Here is a 21,153-nt window from a genome sequence, read left to right on the forward strand (position 1 = left end):
ATCCAATATATTCTATTCTGTAGTACTATATGTTGCTGTTGTTGTTTGTATTTTGTTTATGCGTGTGCTTACACCTTGAGATATGCATGGCAATCTAGCACAATTCAGCACTTAAGCTGGAATCCTGTACCCACATATCTGGGAGGAAGCCCCATTTAACTCAGTGGGACTTACTTCTGAGTAGCTATGTGTAGGATTGCACTATTAATCTCAAGGATTTCAATGACATTTTAAAATATTAAAAGCTTGGATCCTGGTCATAGTGCTTCTGCAAAAATAAAACCGAATTGGACAAACTTCACCAGTGCATAGTTGGGAGACTCCTTGCTGCATGGGATCGAAACCCAAGTATGTTGTGAAGACCCATGGACTCGCTGGGTATGCTGTCTCCTGGGAGGACGGATTAGAGATGTGACTGAAGGGTTGCCTACACTTCTACAGCCCACTGACAGGTATCCCTTTCTACTCATCCATGTGGGAACAAATGATACCGCCAAGCAGAGCTACGAAGAAATCATGCCCTTCCAGTTGTCAGAAGAGGGATAGAAAGGGAAAGAAAAATACTCCAGGTGAATGACTGGCTACGAAAGTGGTGCTGGTGTGAGAGATTTGGATTCTGGGACCATGGGCTATACTTCCTGGAACCCATCCCTGTTGGCAAGGGATGGGTTGCACCTCACAAAGGCTGGGAGGAATGTGTTTGGCCACAGCATGAAGATCTTCATCAGGAGGGCTTTAAACTGAATCCTACAGGGGAGGGAGACGTAAAGATGGGGGTAACAATGGATGAAGGCTCATGCACCACAACAGAGAGAACAGGTCTAATAATGCCCAATAATACTCTTCACAAACATGTAGGAAGAAAGCCAGACTATAAAGCACATGGTCTTCGATGTCTATACACTAATGCCCAGAGTATGGGAAACAAACAGAACTAACTTGAACTCTTAATACAGGAGGGAAATTATGACTCGATTGGTGTAATGGAAACTTGGTGGGATGACTTCCATGACTGGAATAGTGGAATACAGCAACTGAAGGATATGACTTGTTCAAAAAGAACAGGAGGAACAGAAAAGGAGGTAGAGTTGCACTATCTGTTAAAAATACATATCTCTGCACAGAAATACAGGAGGATGAGCTTGGTAACACCGAGAGCATCTGGGTTAAAATAAATGGAGCAAAGAATAAAAGGAACCTGGTGGTTGGAGTCTGCTACCGGCCACCCAATCAAGGAGAAGACGAGGATGAAACCTTTGAAAAGCAAATTGCCAATGTTTCCAGGAAGCAAGGTAGTAGTGGGGGACTTCAATTTCCCCGATATTTGTTGGGAGACAAATTCTGCAAAACATGGCCCCTCCAAGAGATTCCTGACTTGTATTGCTGATAATTTCCTCCTACAGAAAGTGGAGGAAGGAACCAGAGGATTGGCTATCCTTGACTTGATCCTAACCAACACAGATGACATAGTGGATAAAGTAGCAGTTACGGGAACTCTGGGGGAAAGTGACCATGTTATACTTGAGTTCTTGGTTCTGAAGGAAGCAAAAGCCGAGTGTAGCCAAATGCGTACCTTGGATTGTAGGAAAGCCAATTTTAATAAATTCAGAACAATGATAAGTAATGTCCCATGGCAAGTGACTCTAATGAGAAAACGAGTCCAAAATGGGTGGGCATTTTTAAAAAGGAAATTCTAAAGGCACAATTACAAACAATTCCAACAAGAAAAAAAGGTGGAAGACAACAGAAGAAGCCAATGTGGCTTCACAAAAAGCTTAGAGATGACCTGAAAACAAAAAAGGACACATATAGAAAGTGGAAGGAAGGCAAAGCTACAAAGGAAGCATACAGGCAGGTAGCAGAGAATTGCAGGGATGGCATCAGGGATGGCATCAGGAAGGCTAAAGCTGAGAACAAGCTGAGGTTCACGAGGGATGCTAAAAGCAACAAAAAGGCTTTCTTCAGCTACGTGCATAGTAAAAGGCAGAGGAAAGAAATGGTGGTTCAGCTATTAAATAAGGATGGCAAAATGATAACAGATGACAAGGAAAAGACAGAGGTGTTCAATTCCTACTTTGGCTCAGTCTTCTCCCGAAAGAGGGTCTATGACCCCCCTGGCAAAGGCAAACTACAGGCTGAAGGGGCAGGATTGCAGCTTGAGATCGATAGGCATATGGTCAAGGAACACCTAATTACTTTGAATGAGTTCCAGTCTCCAGGGCCAGATGAACTGCATCCTAGAGTATTGAAGAAACTGGCAGAAGAGCTCTCAGAACTGCTGTCTATTATCTTTGAGAAATCATGGAGGATGGGTGAAGTGCCAGATGACTGGAGGAGGACTAATGTTGTCCCTATCTTCCAAAAGGGCAAAAAGGAGGAACCTGGGAACTACAGACCAGTCAGTCTGACATCAATCCCTAGAAAAATTCTGGAGCAGATGATAAAGCAATCTATCTGTAAGCACCTTGAAAACAATGCAATGATTACTCGAAACCAACATGTATTTGTCAAGAACAAATCCTGCCAGACAAATCTGATCTCATTGTTTTTAACCAGGTAACCTCCCTTGTGGACTGTGGGAATGCTGTGGACATCATATACCTCGACTTCAGCAAAACTTTCGACAAAGTGCCCCATGATATCCTGATGAGCAAACTAGCTCGAAGTGGGCTAGATGAAACAATTCTCAGGTGGATCCACAGTTGGCTATAGAATCGGATTCAAAGAGTGCTTATCAATGGGATCTTCTCAAAGTGGGGAGAGGTAACAAGCGGGGTACCGCAGGGCTCAGTCCTGGGCCCAGTGCTCTTCAACATTTTTATTAATGACTTGGAGGAGGTGGTGCAGGGAATGCTGATCAAATTTGCTGATGATACAAAATTAGGCGGGATAGCTCATACCCTGGAAGACAGAAACAAAATTCAATGTGATCTTGATAGACTGGAGTGCTGGGCAGAAAACAACAGAATGAAATTTAATAGGGATAAATGCCAAGTTCTGCACCTAGGAAAAAGAAACCAAATGCACAGATACAAGATGGGGGATACGTGGCTCAACAATACTACAAGCAAGAAGGATCTTGGAATTGTTGTCGATCACAAGCTGAATATGAGCCAACAATGTGATGTGGCTGCAAACAAGGCAAATGCTCTTTGGGGCTGCATTAATAGAAGTATAGCTTCCAAATCCCGGGAAGTACTAGTTCCCCTCTACTCAGCACTGGTTAGGCCTCATCTGGAGTACTGCATCCAGTTCTCAGCACCACACTTTAAGAAGGATGCAGACAAACTGGAGAGGGTTCAGAGGAGGGCAACAAAGATGATCAGGGGACTGGAAACAAAGCCCTATGAGGAGAAACTGAAAGAACTGGGCATGTTTAGCCTTGAGAAGACTGAGGGGAGATAGGATAGCGCTCTTCAAGTACTTGAAAGGTTGTCACAGAGAGGAAGGCCAGGATCTCTTCTCGGTCATCCTGGAGTGCAGGACACGGAATAATGGGCTCAAGTTACAGGAGGCCAGATTCCGGCTGAACATCAGGAGAAACTTCCTGACTGTTAGAGCAATATGACAGTGGAACCAATTACCTAGGGAGGTAGTGGACTCTCCCACACTGGAGGCATTCAAGACGAAGCTGGACAGCCATCTGTCAGGGATGCTTTGACTTAGATTCCTGCTTTGAGCAGGGGGTTGGACTCAGTGGCTTTGTACTTCCCTTCCAAACCTACTATTCTATGATTCTATGATAGTTTAAAGTCTTACAGTAAAATCCTATGCATGTCCACTCTGAAGTAAGTCTCACTGAGTTCAGTGGAACATGCCTCTAGGTAACTGTTGATAAATCTCATGAATTTCATGTTTTCTTGGTAATGGACAAGCTGGGTTATTGTTGCACTAGTTAAAATATTTTTAGGATGTTATGCACTCTATAAATTGGCCCTCAGAGTCTAGGTCAAAATTCTATACTTATTTCTAGGCCACCTTTAAGGGTGGAAGGCAAAATATAAGGCAGAAGCTTACTTGAATGCATATAATTTTGTGTCTGAGGATTTGTTAACACAACAGTACAACATGGGTGTGATCTATTGGTGCCATTCTGCTCATGGAAAGGCATTTGATCTGGTTCTTAATCCACTCACAGAGGAGGACAAAGGCAATTTTTGCTGATACTCCCTCCTTGCTGCAGCCCACTCTGTCCCCTGAAAATCTGTTGGAGAGGGTTGGGGGACTCTCCAGAACAGTGTAGTTTGGTGATGCAGAACAAGGTAGAAATTGGGGACCTCTTCCATTAGAGGAGGTATCTCTGGATCAAAAGCCATTCCACACTTTTGGATTCCACCCCATGTCTCTATTTCTCTTTGTATTTCAAACCAAGGATGCAGCTGGCTATCAGTCAGACATGGTTTAAATAAATCAGTGATGGCCATGCTGGAGCATGAGGTACTGCAGTCAAAATCATGATCATCAAGACATAGGCTTGGCTGTGTGCATACCTTGGGAAAGATTTAGATATGTTTCTATTGTTACCACCACATCACCTCATATAGACAGGTCTAGTTGTGCCTGAGTATATTTAGAAAGAAAAGACTGCAACTTTGAGCACGGGGAATCTTTCCACTAATCAATCACCAATTTCTCTATAATATTTATAGCTGAGTAATTGAATTACTTTTCTCATATATTTAATCTTTAAACCACAGTGAAATCAAATTGCTGGCTGAGTCAGACCTTAGTTAAAATAAATGTGTACAGGAATTAAAAGGCACTTAGAAGGTTATGATAATAATAGCTGTGTCTGCAGCATTTTAAAGATGGTTTCAGCAGAAAAAAATTATACAGGATATTCTTAGGTCCCAAAGACATAGTGTAGTGATAGCAAGATAAATGGCAGAATTATACTCCCACAGAACAATTAGTTTTAACCATCTGCCCATACTATCTCATTTTATTTAGTCATATAACATCATCTTGAACAACATCCAATGCAGACTGGTAAGTGTACAAGCCCAGGCCACTAATGAAGTTAATACTCGCTGACAGTTTTGTTCTTAATTTATCTTCTTATTGGTATGATCAGTGGCAATACCTGATCTCTATAATAAATACTAATAAGCAATTCAGGAAATGGAAATACAATATGTTTGTTAAGTGGTAGAATGCTTTCTGGATGGATGTTGTAATTTTTAGTGATAAGTGCATGTTAAACAAAAGTAAATTTGCAAGGGACTTTTAGAGTGCAAAGCTTTCAATGCTGGAAAAGGAAGTGATTTATTTTAATCAAAATCCAAAAGAGTAGCCATGTTAATGTTTAGGTGGTGGAGGAGAGACAATATACCGGGGGAGGCTGGTGGATCCTATTTCGGTGGGGCAGCAATTCCATTCTAGGTTTTAGTTACAACCAGCCAGAAGTCTGAAGGAGCTATCTACGGTGCTGGACCCATTTTGGGGATAGGGTCCAGCACCTTGGATAGCTCCTTTAGACTTTTGGATGGTTGTAACTAAATCCCAGAAAGGAATTTTCACCCCACTGAAATTGGATCCACCAGCTTGCCTTGCAATATACTGTGCCATGACTGGGAGTTCCATGTATGCTCTAATAACAAGCATGGAGCTCCAGGGTACTCAGGCTTTCTCATTTGTTTTAACTGGGAGACTCCATCAGCTTCCAAATTGTGTAAGCATGGATTTGGTCTCTCCACTGAAAAACATTCTTGTAGTATGGCAACTCTGTGCCTGCACTGGAGCACACATGGCCATAAATAATCACTGGATTGAGTATAAGGCTGAAACCCAGGGGTTCAGGTAAGTCCCTTGGAAACTGGTGCTTCAAGGCATATTTAGGCTGTTATCCTATGGTCACTGTGACGGTGTCCCAGAGGCCATAGAATTTGATGGATTTCCCCTCTGAGGGCAGAGAAAGAGGTCTTCCCTCTGAGTGGAAGATCTAATGGTGGATTTCTCCCCCATGCCACTGCAGAAATGTCTGTGGCAGTTCTTCTCCAATGTCAGAACTCCAATGCCAGAAAAAGGGTAAAGGAAGTATGCCGGGGCTGAGCCAGGGGGCATGCTGGCAGCTTTCCTGGCCCCCAACTGGATGCTGATCTGTTCCCAGCATGAAGCTGGCATAGATCAGTTCCTTCTTCCCCCAATTGGTTTCAATGGGAGAGAATTCAGCTAGTAAAAGAAAAAAATAGCCCTGGGGAGGGAGAGAAGAGTGGAAATGTTTGTGGCTTTGAATTTGTTGGCGGCTCTGATGTCGGGGCTCTCATGAACAGCAGGTAGGTTTATTTATTACATTTATATCCCACCTTTCTTCCATCATGGAACTCAAGGTGGCTACATGTGGTCCCCAGGTAGTCTCCCCTCCAAGCGCTGACCAGACCCAGACCTGCTTAGCTTCAGCAAGGTGGCTGCCTCGTGTGCCTTCAGACTATGCCCTGGGACCATGTTAACTATGGTCTGCCATGTTAAGCATATAAATACAGTTTGATTTAACATTCTCTGTGTTCTTACTGGTATATTTACATGAACATTCAGCAGCAACATGAACCCAGGTGTCAGGCATCACCACATGCATGAAGCAGACTGAACAAAGGGATTAGCCATACATATACACATAGTTTGAGCTGCTTTGAAGGTAAAGTTAAGTTAACCAGGTGATACATTAATAGAATATATATATTTTTTGTAACTAGAACTGGTGCCAGGGCATCGTCTGAAGGCACATGAGGCAGCCACCTTGCTGAAGCTAAGCATGTCTGTGTCTGGTCAGTGCTTGGAAGGGAGACCACCTGGAAACCACATGTAGCCACCTTGAGTGCTATGATGGAAGAAAAGTGGGATATAAATCTAATAAATTAAATAAGTGTGCTTTTTTCCTCCTCCCTTTTTCCTTCTGTGTCATGTCCTGCAAGCCTGAGGGCAGGGACTATCTTGTTTTTTATTGATCTGTAAGCCACGCTTTGAGGGTTTTTTGGTAAAATATTTTACATGAAATAAATAAATAGAAAATAATCTCAGTTTGTGTTTGGATGATCTAGTGGTTTTAATTTAATATTTTTATGATACTGTTTTTACTTATCTAGAACTGTGCCAAAAGGCCACCACTGGAGAGGTTTTCCTACTGGCTTCAGCTGCACTTGCCAACATTACATTTTTTGATACAATGGCATGTGAGATGTTGCTCCAGATGGATGCGATGAACATTCTTATAGCAGCTTGTTGTGACAAACAGAAAGTGGATAGCCCCTATTCCCGAGATCAGGTAAGTGAATACACATTTATACATTGATATACTGTAGATGCCGATGTTATATACTGTAGATGCCGATGTAATGGCTGTCATAGATCAAGGCCTTGGGGCTGATTCACATATGCACCATCAGGTGTTGACTTGCATCTGAGAATGCAGTACTAAAGACAGGAATTCCACATATACTCTTCCTTCTCCAGAGTGAATTCTTTAAAAAAAACACCACTTACTTAATGACAAACAATAAAAACATGCAGACCTAGCAATGACATATGAAAGCAGTATATAAATGGAAAAGTAGATACATGTAATAATTGCCTACGGGGGTGGAAACTGTGAAAATGTAAATACAGAAATAGTAAAGCAATGTAAAGGACCAGAAATGCAGATATAAAGATAGCAGCAACATGCACAAAAATAACCAGACAGCTAGCATGTATATTACTAAGCCCTAAATTACATCCACCTAAAACATCTACCAATCCAGACTAGTTCAAGGTTACTACATTCCCAACTATATAGTAGTTTAACCTGAAGATTAAGGAAGGAAGACTTATAGCTACTTCTCACAAGCAGAGAAGACAGGCTCATGTGAGCTTAGTTGAAAGTTGAAGAAGATTGCTCCAGGATCCATTGTACAGGATTTGGGAAAATCCAGATGAGAGAATTAGTTCAGATTTTTTTAAAATGGGCAGAATCTAATGGGGTGCTTAAACCTCCCCCGATTCTCTTGCGCCCCACTGATTCTGTTGCGTGAGCGGGGCCCACCACTTGCGCAACAGCAATTTAGCACTTCCCAGAGGAAGCTCTGGAACGAACAGAAACGCTTGTTTCTTGACTGAGGCAGGTTGGTGGACAAAAAAAATTGAACTAAAATAGTGATTTTTCAGCCTCACAAAGGAATAAACCAAAACGAAAAGTTATATTTAAGAAAATCCTAGAAAAGCTGTATCTATTCAAAATTGTTCATGAATCAAGCAACCAGCTCCAAAGGCTGGCTCAGAAAAACTGCCCAGGAAAAAGTGAAAGGGGGCATGTTCAGAGCAAGAAATCCCTTCTCTCAAAGAGAAGGCAAAAACACAACATGGGATTCCAAAGGCCTCAGGACAAGCAAAAATCTGCTAATAAAATTGGAGTTAGGCAATACAATGAAATTAAGCGAAGTAATGAAGGAGCTCTGGTACTGAGGTGCAGTCTCTTTTTGGTCCACTGTGAGCCCCAAATTTTCCTGCTTTCTGATTGGCCTTTTTTCTTCCTCCCCAGTTGACTCAACTAGAAATTTGGTTTGTGATTGGTGAATGACATGCTGGGTACAGAAACCTGGAAATACATTTTCCCATTATTTTAGGTGGTTGATGTGTTTTCAACTCTTATTGGAGTAGCAAGAAACATGTGAGGCCCATGAAGGTAATCTAGAGCAGCTGGAGAGATGGAGTACCTCACTTTGAATCTTCTTCCATACTGGTCCATTGCCTTAGCTTGGCTTTATCAGCATTTGGGTTTTCTGTCTTTCTCACATCCCAGAATCCTGCCCTCAAGAAAGATAGGCCTGCTTTGTAAATTAAACCACGAGCCACTTTTCTCTTGACCAAACTTTTTCCTCCATTCCACTCCATAGCTCCTACAGGCCTCTGTCTCCAGTACACCTGACCCCCCCCCCCCAAGTAACCTGAGCTACATTTATGACTACAGGAATCTGGTGAATGAGTCTAGAACAAAAGTCATAAATATGAGTTGAAACTTGAAAGAAAGGGGAAACAAACAACCCATTTACCCTGCTTAATCATCGTAACTATGCAGACAAACTAGTTACTATAAAATGGCTTCTGAAGAAGGTATATATTTGCTGAATCTATTATGATCCTCTTCCACCGTGAAAAAAATTCCCAAATTCCAATATGAAACTTTCCTGGGGCACATTTTCTATTGAGTATTTTGAATAAACATGAAGATAAATGTTTGGTGATCACAACAATTTGGAGCAACCTTTACTATACCTTGCCATACATTTAGAGAACACACTAGGCTGTGAGGTGACCTGGAAAAAAATGCTTAGAAATAGAATTTTATGGCAACCACTTGGGAACGACATAATCTCTACATTTTTAAGGCAATGACACCTTGGACATGGATTAAACATTCCCTGCAAATATATGTCATAGGACACATTTAAAGGAATGGCCTTAACATTGAATGTTATACCTCATCAGTTTGTGCTGCAACGAATAGATGCAGGTTTTAGAGAGTTATGAAAAATCATATATAAGATAGATAGAGATTTCTGCTCAGTTTGCACCACAGTCACAGGCAGTATGAAGCTGAGTAGGATGGATATGGGCAGGAGGCAGAAGCAGGATTCATGTGTCAAGCATTCCAAACAAGCATGTGTGCTGTTACCCCCCCCCCCGCCCGCCCAGCAAGACATGATGATCTCTTATCGTATCTACAAAAATACTTGTAGGGAGCAATCCTATGGCCACTAGTCAGCGTCTAGATGGTCATAGGATATCTAGTTTTCTGACCTTCTGAAGAACTGACCTTCCCCCCCTTCCATGCTGCCTCGGAACAGCACCGAGCTCCGTGCTCGCAAGAGGAGTGTGGAGTGGCCAAAACAGGGCGTGCCGGGGGGGGGGGCATTCCGGGGCAGGTGGAAATGCTGGTATGACACATCCTATGTGTTGTCCGGCAGCCTCCTTCCTTGCTCCGCCCTCCCACAGCTAGACAGCCGAAATTGGCTGTCTAGCCGAAAATGCAGGGCAGGAGAAGTGTAGAGGAAATGATCCCCTCCGTGCTTCTCCTGCCCTGCATTGGATAGGTGGTCGCCTCTGAGTCTGGAGGCAGCCGCCTATCTGCATAGGATTGCACCCTAAATGGCTTACAAAGAGAGATTAAAATGTATCATAATGCACCTCCTGAATCCCAGGGGGGAGGGCATTCCATAAGGTGGGTGACAGCATGCGAAGGCTCAGTTCTGGGTCGCCGCAAGGCGGCATTTTGCAAGTCATGGTACAACCAGCAAGGCTTCCTCCAATGATCTTAATTTGCACAGGTCTATATTGGCATATTAAATTTCTTTAATCCTGCCAAATAAGGAAAATATGATTATTTCCCCATGAAAACATATTCAGTTGTTATCATTCTTGAAAAACCTATTCTGAAACGTCCATGCACCGACTCTTGAAATACTGTACATGGAGGGAAATGGAGCATACAGTACATATGGCAGTAAGATACTGTGAATTTTGCCACTGGTAGAAAAGGAGGGGGGATTGGTGATTTTCTGTCCTAGTAATTATACCCCAATAGTGTATTGTCTATTGTTGAATCATTTCTGATAGCAGGCTGAATGGAGAAAGGTTTGGTGTAGAATGTGAAATTAAAAGAGCAGGTTTTGGGTCTCTATGAGCTATTCTTTCCTTAAGTGAAATCTGAAAAAGATTTATTCTATGCATGTTATACACATTTTGAACCATATGTTCTGTGCCTTTTCCATGATGCTCTCTCTACATTGCAGATCTCTTCCAGCCATTTTAAACCCTCTGAGGCATATATTGGGCAAAAAGTGTGGAAGTTATAGTCCCAAACTCTTACACTGACAGGTGTAAAATTTGCTTTTAGGGCTGTTGCTTTAAATGTGTCCTATCACAAAAACTGCAGGAAGACTTGTGGAGTACTTTTAATGCAAGGTCTGAGGGCCTATTGCCTACACACAAAAATGCAGCGATTGAGAGCTGCCACGAAAGCTGCCTGAGAGCTGCCACGAAATCACACAATAATCGTCCTCACCTCACAGCTGACATGTGACACTCTGGTGTAACTCTGAGGTGATTTCAGACATCATGTAAAAATAGCCCTTAAAAGAAACAGCCTTTGTAAGATAACAAAAAGGCATGGGTTTTCTATAGCTTTAAGCTTCTGTTACAGCTTCTACATTTAAGCTGTATAAAATTCTTTTTCTTTGAGCTATTAAATGTTCTCTGCAAGGCTCTGCACTCATATACAAGTTTCAAAATGTAAATTGTTCCAGCAATTCATCTGTCTGTCTTTTTGGGCATATAAATATGGTTTTGCAGGATACTAAAGTAGACATCTGTGAGTTTCACGAAAGCCCCACAAGTATGAATAAAAACTGGTTCAAACCCCCACTGAAGCTTAATGGATGACTATAATTGACGTCAATGGGCTCCAGCTCAAGAAGCCAGCAGACTACAATCTCTGCTGGCAACCATCAAGCAAATAGCTTTTAATTAATTCTCTTCCTTATAGCTCTCCCCTTTAAAAAGAAATGAAACACTGCAAATGAAATGAGAAAAATGTTAATATGTCATTATGGTTGAAAAGCTGAATCAAAATTAAAAACAAAATCTTTCATGTTCCTTTTGAGCGGTGGGTCTACTCTATACTGCAATTGTTGCTATAAAGGACCATGAAACTGTGGGATATGACACCCCAGTAATGTGAACTGTCATCTAGAGCAGGCTTCTCCAACCTCCAGATGTGGGCCTGCTAGCTGTGGATGATGGGTGTTGTAATCCAGGTTGGAGAAAGCTGATCTAGTGATACTCTGTTAGGATATGTAGTTCATCGGGATAATACTGGGTTGAATTGCCCCCTCCCTATTTTGCAGCCTCATTCACAGGCTACACATTTTTTCCCCTGTAATTTAGAGGGGTGGGGGTCCAAATCCTTGGTGCTCACCATGACATAGCATTGTCCTGAGGCATTGTGAAGGTAAAAAATGGCGGCAACCAGCTGCAAGGAGCCAAGATGAGTGAAGGTGAGTTTTGTACAAATGGTGGCCATAAAGAGCTCATTTACACAAAATTACAGGTGTAAATGGTCTGTTTACCAGGCACAGTGAGCAGGGTTGGGCAGCCAGCAGGGGTTCAGTGAGTGGCGTGTGAGGCGGGAAGAGGCGGGTTTGCCCATCCCTATGTACATGGAGTTGAGGAGGGTGCCACTTTGTCCTTCACCTTCAACCCCTCCCCTGACGGTACAAAAGAGGCAAGGGTTTTTTGCCCCCTCTTTCACCCACAAACCCTTCATCCTCAACATTTAGCTTGTTGGGAAATGTTTGACCTAGTCCCATGGTTAACATTTGTCAGCATTTACCCAGTTATACAGCCAAGAAAGATAATACTAAATGAATTTCAGAGGGCTAGCTGTGTTAGAGTGTTGTAGCAAACTAACCAAGCATCTTGCAGCATATTATAATTTCTTGTGGAACAAGCTTTCATGAAGTATCACTTTTGGCTGGTAGATTGATATACACTTGGGTACACAGAAACACTTGAACAACCTTATTTGGATATTCAGTTCCACTGCACAATTAAAATTACCCGAGGGGAGAGTGGCATTGCACTTGCTGGCCCCACCACCATATACACATTGACCCTTTCTACATGAGCCTTTTATTATGTGCTTGTAATTGCTCACTGATGGTAGTTTACAGGTCATTCACATGACATTGTCATTCTCCAGGGCCTCTCCAGTGTTTGCAGTCATTCTGAAGTCTGTTATTTTTCTCAACTGCATTTTAGAAGCCTCATGTAATTGCGCTATACCACAGCACCACCTAGTGGTTGTGTGTTGGAACATATAGAAAGGCAGTGAAAGAAAACCCCCTGAATTTTTTTTTGTAAAGGAGCTGATCTTAATCCCGCAAAGAATCAGGAAGCAGAACCTTTGTTAAAGGTGTAGGTTAAAAGCCTCATGTAGAAAAGCCCATTTGTCTGAAGTGGGAAGCCTGCTGTAGGCATCTAGGCTTCCCACACAATTTAGAACTCAGCATGCTCCCCAGTTCAGATCTTCCCTCTCCAATACATGGACAACAGAGGCCCCAGGCACAGGGATGTAATGGAGAAGGTAGGACCAGCAAATTTGCCCCGCTCACCCCTCACACAATTCTTATTGCGTGGGAAAACCGAATGCCTAAATAGAGCTTCAGTCGGTCACTTTTTTTATGTGGCGCCAAATGTATACAAGATGAAGACAGAGTGGCTCATACACAAAAGCAGTCTCAGATGATACTTTCATGCTACGCTAATTTAAAACACAAAGAGGGACATTTCTGTGTTGGGAAAACTACCCTTATCTCAACTGTCTCTAAATTCATTAGAATCAAAGGGTAGAATCCAGCATAAGTCTTACTTAGAGTAAACCCATTGAAATGAATGAGACTGAAGTTAGTCATGACTAACGTGCCCCATTCATTTTAATGGGTCTACTCTAAGTAGGATTTATGCTAGCTTTAACCCAAATATGCTAATAGATTCTGGTTTAATTCAGCAGATTTGTGCTAGAGTACTTTATCAGAGAGTGCATGTAACCATGTGCTAAGTGAGGGGTCTGGGTAGATAGAGATAACCACATATTCTACCACGCATCTATAGCTCATGTAAGGGGTTCTACCCCATAGGCTTTGGCTTATGGTTTACCACAGGGTTCCATCCTATCCCCAATCCTAAGAACATAAGAGTCATGCTGGATCAGGCCAAGGGTCCATCTAGTCCAGCTTTCTGTTCGCAAAGGGGCCAACCAGCTGTCAACCACGAATCCTCTTCAACATCTATATGAAGCTGCTGGGAAAAGTCATCCAGAAGTTTGGGCTTTGCTGTCATCAGTATGCTGATGACATGCAGCTCTACCTCTCTTTTCCACCAAAGGATCTCAGAGAAGCTGTGGACCTCAGGGACAAGTGTCATTTTTCAGATGAATGAGGGAGAAACTTAATCCTGGAAAGACAAAGATTCTGTGGATTGGGAAGCCAGTTGTTCTAGACAGGGTGTACAACTGGTCCTGTCACTGTCTGGAGAAGCACAGGTGGTGGCAGGGGCCAGGAGTGCTTTTTACAAGCTGTAGTTTGCACATCAGTTGTGATCCTATCTACAGCAGTCAGACCTGGCCACAATTACTCATGCTCTGATCACCTCCAAACTAGACTATTGCAGTGTACTTTATGTGGGACTGCCTCTGAACATAGTCCAAAAGTTAGCAGAGTTGGTGAAAATATGACTGCTCAAATGTTGGTAGAGGTAAAAAAATCTGAGCATGTAACTCCAATCTTGTGTTTAGTTGCACTGACTACCAGTATGTTTTCAGGCCCAGTTCAAAGTAGTGGTCTTAACCTTTAAAGCCCTGAATGGTTTGGGACCAGGTTATCTGAAGGACCTCATTCAGAAATAGAACTCTGCCTGTATGCTAAGATATACCTTGGGAGTCCTCAAATGTCCGCTGTTAAGATCAGTGAGGTTGGCGTGCCCTGGAGTCGGGGCTTTCTTAGTGGTTGTTGTTGTTGTTCAGTCATTAAGTTGTGTCCAACTCTTTGTGACCCCATGGACCACAGCACGCCAGACCCTCCTGTCCTCCACTCTCTCCCGGAGTGTGCTCAGGGTCATATTCATTACATCGGTGATACTATCTAGCCATCTCATCCTCTGCCGTCCACTTCTCCTTTTGCCTTCAATCTTTCCTAGCATCAGGGTCTTTTCCAGTGAGTTTTCTCTTTGCATTAGGTGGCCAAAATATTTGAGCTTCAGCTTCAGTACCTGTCCTTCCAATGAGCAGTCAGGGTTGATTTCCTTTAGGATGGACTGATTTGAGCTCCTTGCAGTCCAGGGGACTCGTAAGAGTCTTCTCACAGTTCAAAAGCATCAATTCTTCGGCGCTCAGCCTTGCTTATAGTCCAGCTCTCACAGCCATACATTGCTACTGGGAAAATCAGAGCTTTGATTATATGAGCCTTTGTCAGCAAGGTGATGTCTCTGCTTCTTACTATGCTGTCTAGGTTTGCCATAGCTTTCCTCCCCAGGAGCAAGCGTCTTTTAATTTCATGGCTGCAGTCACCGTCTGCGGTGATCTTGGAGCCCAAGAAAATAAAATCTGTCACTGCTTCCATTTCTTCCCCTTCTATATGCCAGGAAGTGATGGGGCCAGATGCCATGATCTTCGTTTTTTTAATGTTGAGTTTCAAACCAGCTTTTGCACTCTCCACTTTCACTCTCAACAAGAGGCTCTTTAGATCTTCTTCACTTTCTGCCATTAGGGTGGTATTGTCTGTGTATCTGAGGTTGTTGATAATTCTCCCGGCAATCTTAATTCCAGCCTATGATTCATCCAACCTGGCGTTTCTCATGATGTACTCTGCATATAAGTTAAATAAGCAGGGTGACAATATGCAGCCTTGTCGTACTCCTTTCCCAATTTTGAACCAATTGGTTGTTCCATCTCTTACTGTTCCTTCTTGGCCCTCGTACAGGTTTCTCAGGAGACAGGTAAGGTGGTCTGGTACTCCCATCTCTTTCAGAATTTGCCACAGTTTGTTGTGATCCACACAATCAAAAGCTTTAGCATAGTCAATGAAGCAGAAATAGACGGTTTTCTGGAATTCTCTTGCTTTCTCCACGATCCAGCGAATGTTGGCGATTTGATCTCTAGTTCCTCTGCCTCTTTGAAACCCAGCTTGTACTTCTGGTAGTTCTCGGTTCGCATACTGCTGAAGCCTAGCTTGTAGGATTTTGAGCATCACCTTGCTGGCATGTGAAATGAGCGCAATTGTGCGGTAGTTTGGACACTCTTTGGCATTGCCCTTCTTTGGGATTGGAATGTAAACTGACCTTTTCCAGTCTTGTGGCCACTGTTGAGTGTTCCAAATTTGTTGGTATATTGAGTGCAGCACTTTAACAGCATCATCTTTTAGGATTTTAAATAGCTCAGCTGGAATAGTGTCATCTCTGCTAGCTTTGTTGTTAGTAATGCTTCCTAAGGCCCACTTGATTTCACTCTCTAGGATGTCCGGCTCAACTTCAGTGACCACACTATCATGGCTATCGAGGACATTCAGATCTTTCCTGTATAGTTCTTCTGTGTATTCTTTCTAGGGATGGATGGGGGAGAATTTCTCCCCGAAACTTCAGGGGGCCGAGTGCCAATGTATTCAGTCCTCCGAAGGTTGTTCGGGGAGAAATTCTCCGCCCACCCCCCGCCACCCCCCCGGGATGGGACTTACCTTTCACGAATGTCCCTCCCAGTGGCGGGTCCCGGCGGCGGTTCGGCAGGTCTTCGTCAGGGGCGGGGGCGGCAGCCGGTCTTTTGACCGGCTGCCGCCGCCGCCATTACAAGCAAAGTAAAAAACAAACAAACGCCCCTGTGATAGGCTATGTAACGATTAACGTAGCCTATCACGGCTAGATTTGCAAAGTCACCCGTGATAGGCTACGTGACGATTAACGTAGCCTATCACGGCTGACTTTGCAGATCTAGCCGTGATAGGCTACGTTAATCGTTATGTAGCCTATCACAGGGGCGTTTTTTTTTTCTTTTGAAGTTCGCGGCCGGGGAGATGGGGCGCTTCTCCCCGGCCTGAATTTCGGCCTGGCGAGGGGGGAAGCCTCCCCCCTGGCCTGAATTTCGGCCGGGCGAGGCTGGAAGCCTCCCCCCCCGGCCTGAACTTCGGGGGAGCAGCGAAGCGCCTCCCCCCCACCATGAAGCAAGCTGACTTTCGTACATCCCTAATTCTTTCCACCTCTTCTTAATCTCATCTGCTTCTGTTAGGTCCCTGCCTTCTTTGTCCTTTATCATGCCCATCTCTGGACAAAACGTTCCCTTGATATCTCCAGTTTTCGTGAAGAGATCTCTAGTCTTTCCCATTTTGTTGTTTTCCTCGATTTCTTTGTATTGTTCATTTAAGAAGGCCTTCTTGTCTCTCCTTGCTATTCTCTGGAACTCTGCATACAGTTGGATATATCTTCCCCTTTCTCCCTTGCTTTTCACTTCCTTTCTTTCCTCAGCTACTTGTAAACCCTCATCAGACAGCCACTTTGCTTTCTTGCATTTCTTTTTCTTTGGGATCGTCGATTTAGTTACTGCCTCGTGTCCTGAACAATGTTTCGGACCTCCGTCCATAGTTCCTCAGGCACTCTGTCTATCAGGTCTAATCCCTTAAATCTATTCCTCACATCCACCATATATTCATAAGGGATATGAATTAGGTCATACCTGACTGGTTTAGTGGTTTCCCCTACGTTCTTTAATTTAAGCCGAAATTTTGCAATAAGAAGCTCATGATCTGAGCCACAGTCAGCTCCAGGTCTCGTTTTTACTGACTGTATAGAGCTTTTCCATCTTTCGCTGCAAAGGACATAATCAATCTGATTTTGATATTGACCATCTGGTGATGTCCATGTGTAGAGTCGCCTCTTGTGCCGTTGGAAAAGTGTGTTTGCTATGATCAGCGTGTTCTCTTGGCAAAACTCTATTAGCCTTTGTCCTGCTTCATTTTGTACACCACACCAAGGCCATGCTTGCCTGTTATCCTGGTGATTTCTTGACTTTCTACTTCAGCATTCCAATCCCCTATGATGAAGAGGACATCTTTTGTTGGTGTTAGTTCTAGAAAGTGTTGTAGGTCTTCATAGAACCGATCAACCTCAGCTTCTTCGGCCTCAGTGGTTGGGGCATAGACTTGAATTACTGTGATGTTGAATGGTTTGTCTTGGATTCATACTGAGATCATTCTATCGTTTTTGAGATTGTATCCCACTACTGCTTTTCCCACACTTTTATTGACTATGAGTGCTACTCCATTTCTTCTAAGGGATTCTTGCCCACAGTAGTAGATATGATGGTCACCTGAATTAAATTCACCCATGCCTGTCCATTTGAGTTCGCTGATTCCCAAGATGTCAATGTTGATTCCCAAGATGCCATCTCATGTTTGACCACCTCCAGCTTACCTTGATTCATTGATCTTACATTCCAGGTTCCTAAACAATATTGTTCTTTACAGCATCGGATTTTCTTTTACTGTTCTTTACCAGACACATCCACAGCTGAGTGTCCTTTCGGCTTTGGCCCAGCTGCTTCACTCTTTCTGGCGCTACTTGGAAATTCCCTCTGCTCTTCCCCAGTAGTATATTGGACACCTTCCGACCTGAGGGGCTCATCTTCGGGTGTCATCTCTTTTAGCCTTGTGATATGTTCCATGGGGTTTTCTTGGCAAGAATACTGGAGTGGGTTGCCATTTCCTTCTCCAGTGGACCACATTTTGTCAGAACTCTCTGCCATGACCTGTCCGTCTTGGGTGGCCCTGCACGGCATAGCTTATGGCTTCACTGAGTTACGCAAGCCCCTTTGCCACAACAAGGCAGTGATCCATGAAGGGGTTCTTAGTGGTAGCCTCACGTTTTTGGAACTCCCTACCAATAGACCCTTCTAAAGTTGCCCGATTGATACCATAGCTTATGTCAGCAGAGCTGCTTCACAAAGTAATTCTGGACATCTATTTGGATGTGATCACCTTCAAAGCATGCCCCGTGTCTCATTTCTTTTTGTATGTCATTTTGGAACGTCGTAACTCTAAAAAGCATGTTAAAAGTAATTGAAATAAAGCAAAATAAATCCTCTTTGCTGATATAGGGCCAAACTAGACAAGATGCTATTCATATAATTAGCAATTGTGTGAATAGCATGGTGCTCCCAATCCATTTTAGGACCTAGAGGGTAGGAGAGGCTTACACTCTGATCCCTGTTGCAATCCTTTTCTGGATCAGAGGTCCTGCAACTGCCATTTGCATTATGAGAAAAGTTTACACTGATATAACTGGGGGCTTTTCTTCCAATGCCATAGCGGGCATGGGGAAGGAGAGGGATAATCTGAACTAAAACCTGAGTGGGGGTCAAGAGTTAGAGCACCCCCCACTGCTATTGACTTTGCCCATTCACACAATTGCTAATTGCATGAATGTTGTCTTGTCTTGTTTGCCCTTTGGACAACCAAGCTAGCTGTTGGTGAGAACTTGTCCTGAAGTAATTTGGTCATCTGTCTGGGCTCTCTGTAAAGCCCTTCAACATCAGGGGGAGAACTTGATCATTTCCATATTTTCCCAGGTTTCTGATCAGGTGTTGAAATTACCTGTTTGGCAGGATGTTGCAGGTGATGAGTGTAACAAGTGCTTACATGAAAACTGTGGTATAGATAATCTATATTGCCCTCCATTTGATATGAATATGATTATTTTTATCTACCAATATTTTTAAATGGATAACTGTTCTCTTTGATAGACCAAATTGCTCCATTCAGTAAAATAGATGGAGTAGCCATGCCAGGCTCCAAATATATTGTAAGTTAGAAATGATTAAAAGAGCAAGTGGACAGAAATGATGTTTTTATCCAATGAGTCATCTTGCCAAAACTAGAAGAGAAATAATTTAATTGAGATCAAAGGTTATCCAGTATTTCCTGAAACACAGCAATGATAGCTTCTACAAAGATGATACATTTAAATAAAGCAATTTTCTTAATAGAAAATGTACCACGATTTCTGTTTTGTTTCTTTTTGTGGCATCATTGCTGGCTTTTGGAAAATAATTTTCTCTAACAAATTCAAGTTGTTTGTTTCAGACAACATGCAGATGATGGCATACTAGGTAGATGGTCTAGTACTTCACAGCCTGATCCACAAATAGGAGTACTTGGATTTGTCCTTGTTATTTATATTTTATTCCTCTTCCTCCTCCTTCTCCTCTTTTACATACTCATTCTACAATCCCCTTTCCCTCTCATGCACCTCTTTACTGTGCACTTCTAAATATTAAAACCATAGCATCACTCCCTATGGGGAGGCAGTTTTCAGTGGCTATCCTGTGAAGTTTGTGATAGCCCTAAAAGCCAGCTGAAAAGGAAGGACTTGCCATGCTTCTAAATATTTGCCAATTTTTGCAAGTTTTAGCAGAAATTCCACACTAGTGGAAAAGCCACTGGGAGTCTCTCTCTCTCTCTCATATATAATAATAAAAGAGGGTGTGTGGCTACCTGCCTGCCTGTCACTGCCATAGCGTGAAGACTGTGAAACCTAGACACCTCTAACTTGGCATGCATACTAAGGGGACCTTGGGGTTATTTTGTATTAAAAACGTGTTGATTAATCTTAATTAATTTTAATGTGTCTGTGTGGTTGAAGTCTGCAATAATATCTTCAGCCACTAGGGGTAGACTTCCCTACTAGCACATAGCTTTGCTGTCCATACAGTCTGAAGCCAGGGGAGGTTAACAGGCTGAGGGACAGAATTCTATGCCTACCCTCTCCCCACTGCTGTGGGGCAGCCCCCACCCCTGAAGGAGTTGGAGTAGATAACATTTTCAGTCACCCTCCCAACATTTTCAGTCATTAGGGGGAGACTTCTTAAACCAGTGTATAGTTTTGCAGTCAATACAGTTTGAAACCAGGGGAGATTAGTAGGCTGAGGAACACAGTCATATGCCTGACCTAACCCCTGCCATGGGGCAGCCCTCAGGGGAATGGAATGGGAAGACCTCTCCCTCAGGGGGCTATAGGAGTACATCAAGGCAGGGACCAGGCCTAGGGGTGCCAGTGGGTGCTAGTGTGTGTGCGTGCGCGGTATATATACTGATAGTATAGTATATATACTATAATGCAGAATGCAATCTCAGTACATTTTGGAGACTGAGAAATCCACCTTTTCCCCCTGCTGTTATAGAACAAATCTCCACACAAAGGACATGCCCGTTCATGGCAGACATCTGTAAGTCCCCTCCCCAGCATGAGTAAACCTTATATTAAATAGGTACATGCAGGAATCACCTGAAGGATGTATGGTCAAGATCACTTCAGGCTGATTGGTCAGTCTGAATTTCCAACCTCCCTATGAGGATTCCTGCCTCCCCAAACCTTTGATAGTGAAATTTTGCTTTGCCTTCAAGTGGCTAGCGGAGAATCCAGACTAGATGCCTAAAGCAAATAACAGCACAATCCTATGCATGTTTACTCAGATGAAAGTCCCATTGAGTTCATGGGACTTACTCCCAGGTGAATTGGTATAGGATTGCAGTCTAACCCATTTTGCCAAGTTAGGATTTAGAGAAGTCTTATAAGTAAAGTCTTAGT

The 21,153-nt window shown here is 43.1% G+C and overlaps 1 protein-coding gene across 1 annotated transcript in view; it reads left to right on the forward strand.

The window, feature by feature from the left end:
- Positions 1 to 21,153, forward strand: part of INSC (INSC spindle orientation adaptor protein) — a 255,524-nt gene that overhangs the window by 216,409 nt on the left and 17,962 nt on the right. The window contains exon 9 of the mRNA XM_084828484.1: positions 7,083 to 7,261. Coding sequence (XP_084684610.1) covers positions 7,083 to 7,261 — 179 coding nt within the window. The remainder of the gene's footprint in view (positions 1 to 7,082; positions 7,262 to 21,153) is intronic.

This window comes from Heloderma suspectum, chromosome 1 (assembly GCF_057233095.1).
Source record: "Heloderma suspectum isolate Gila_16-S chromosome 1, 16-S_ref, whole genome shotgun sequence".
Classification (NCBI taxonomy): domain Eukaryota; kingdom Metazoa; phylum Chordata; class Lepidosauria; order Squamata; family Helodermatidae; genus Heloderma; species Heloderma suspectum.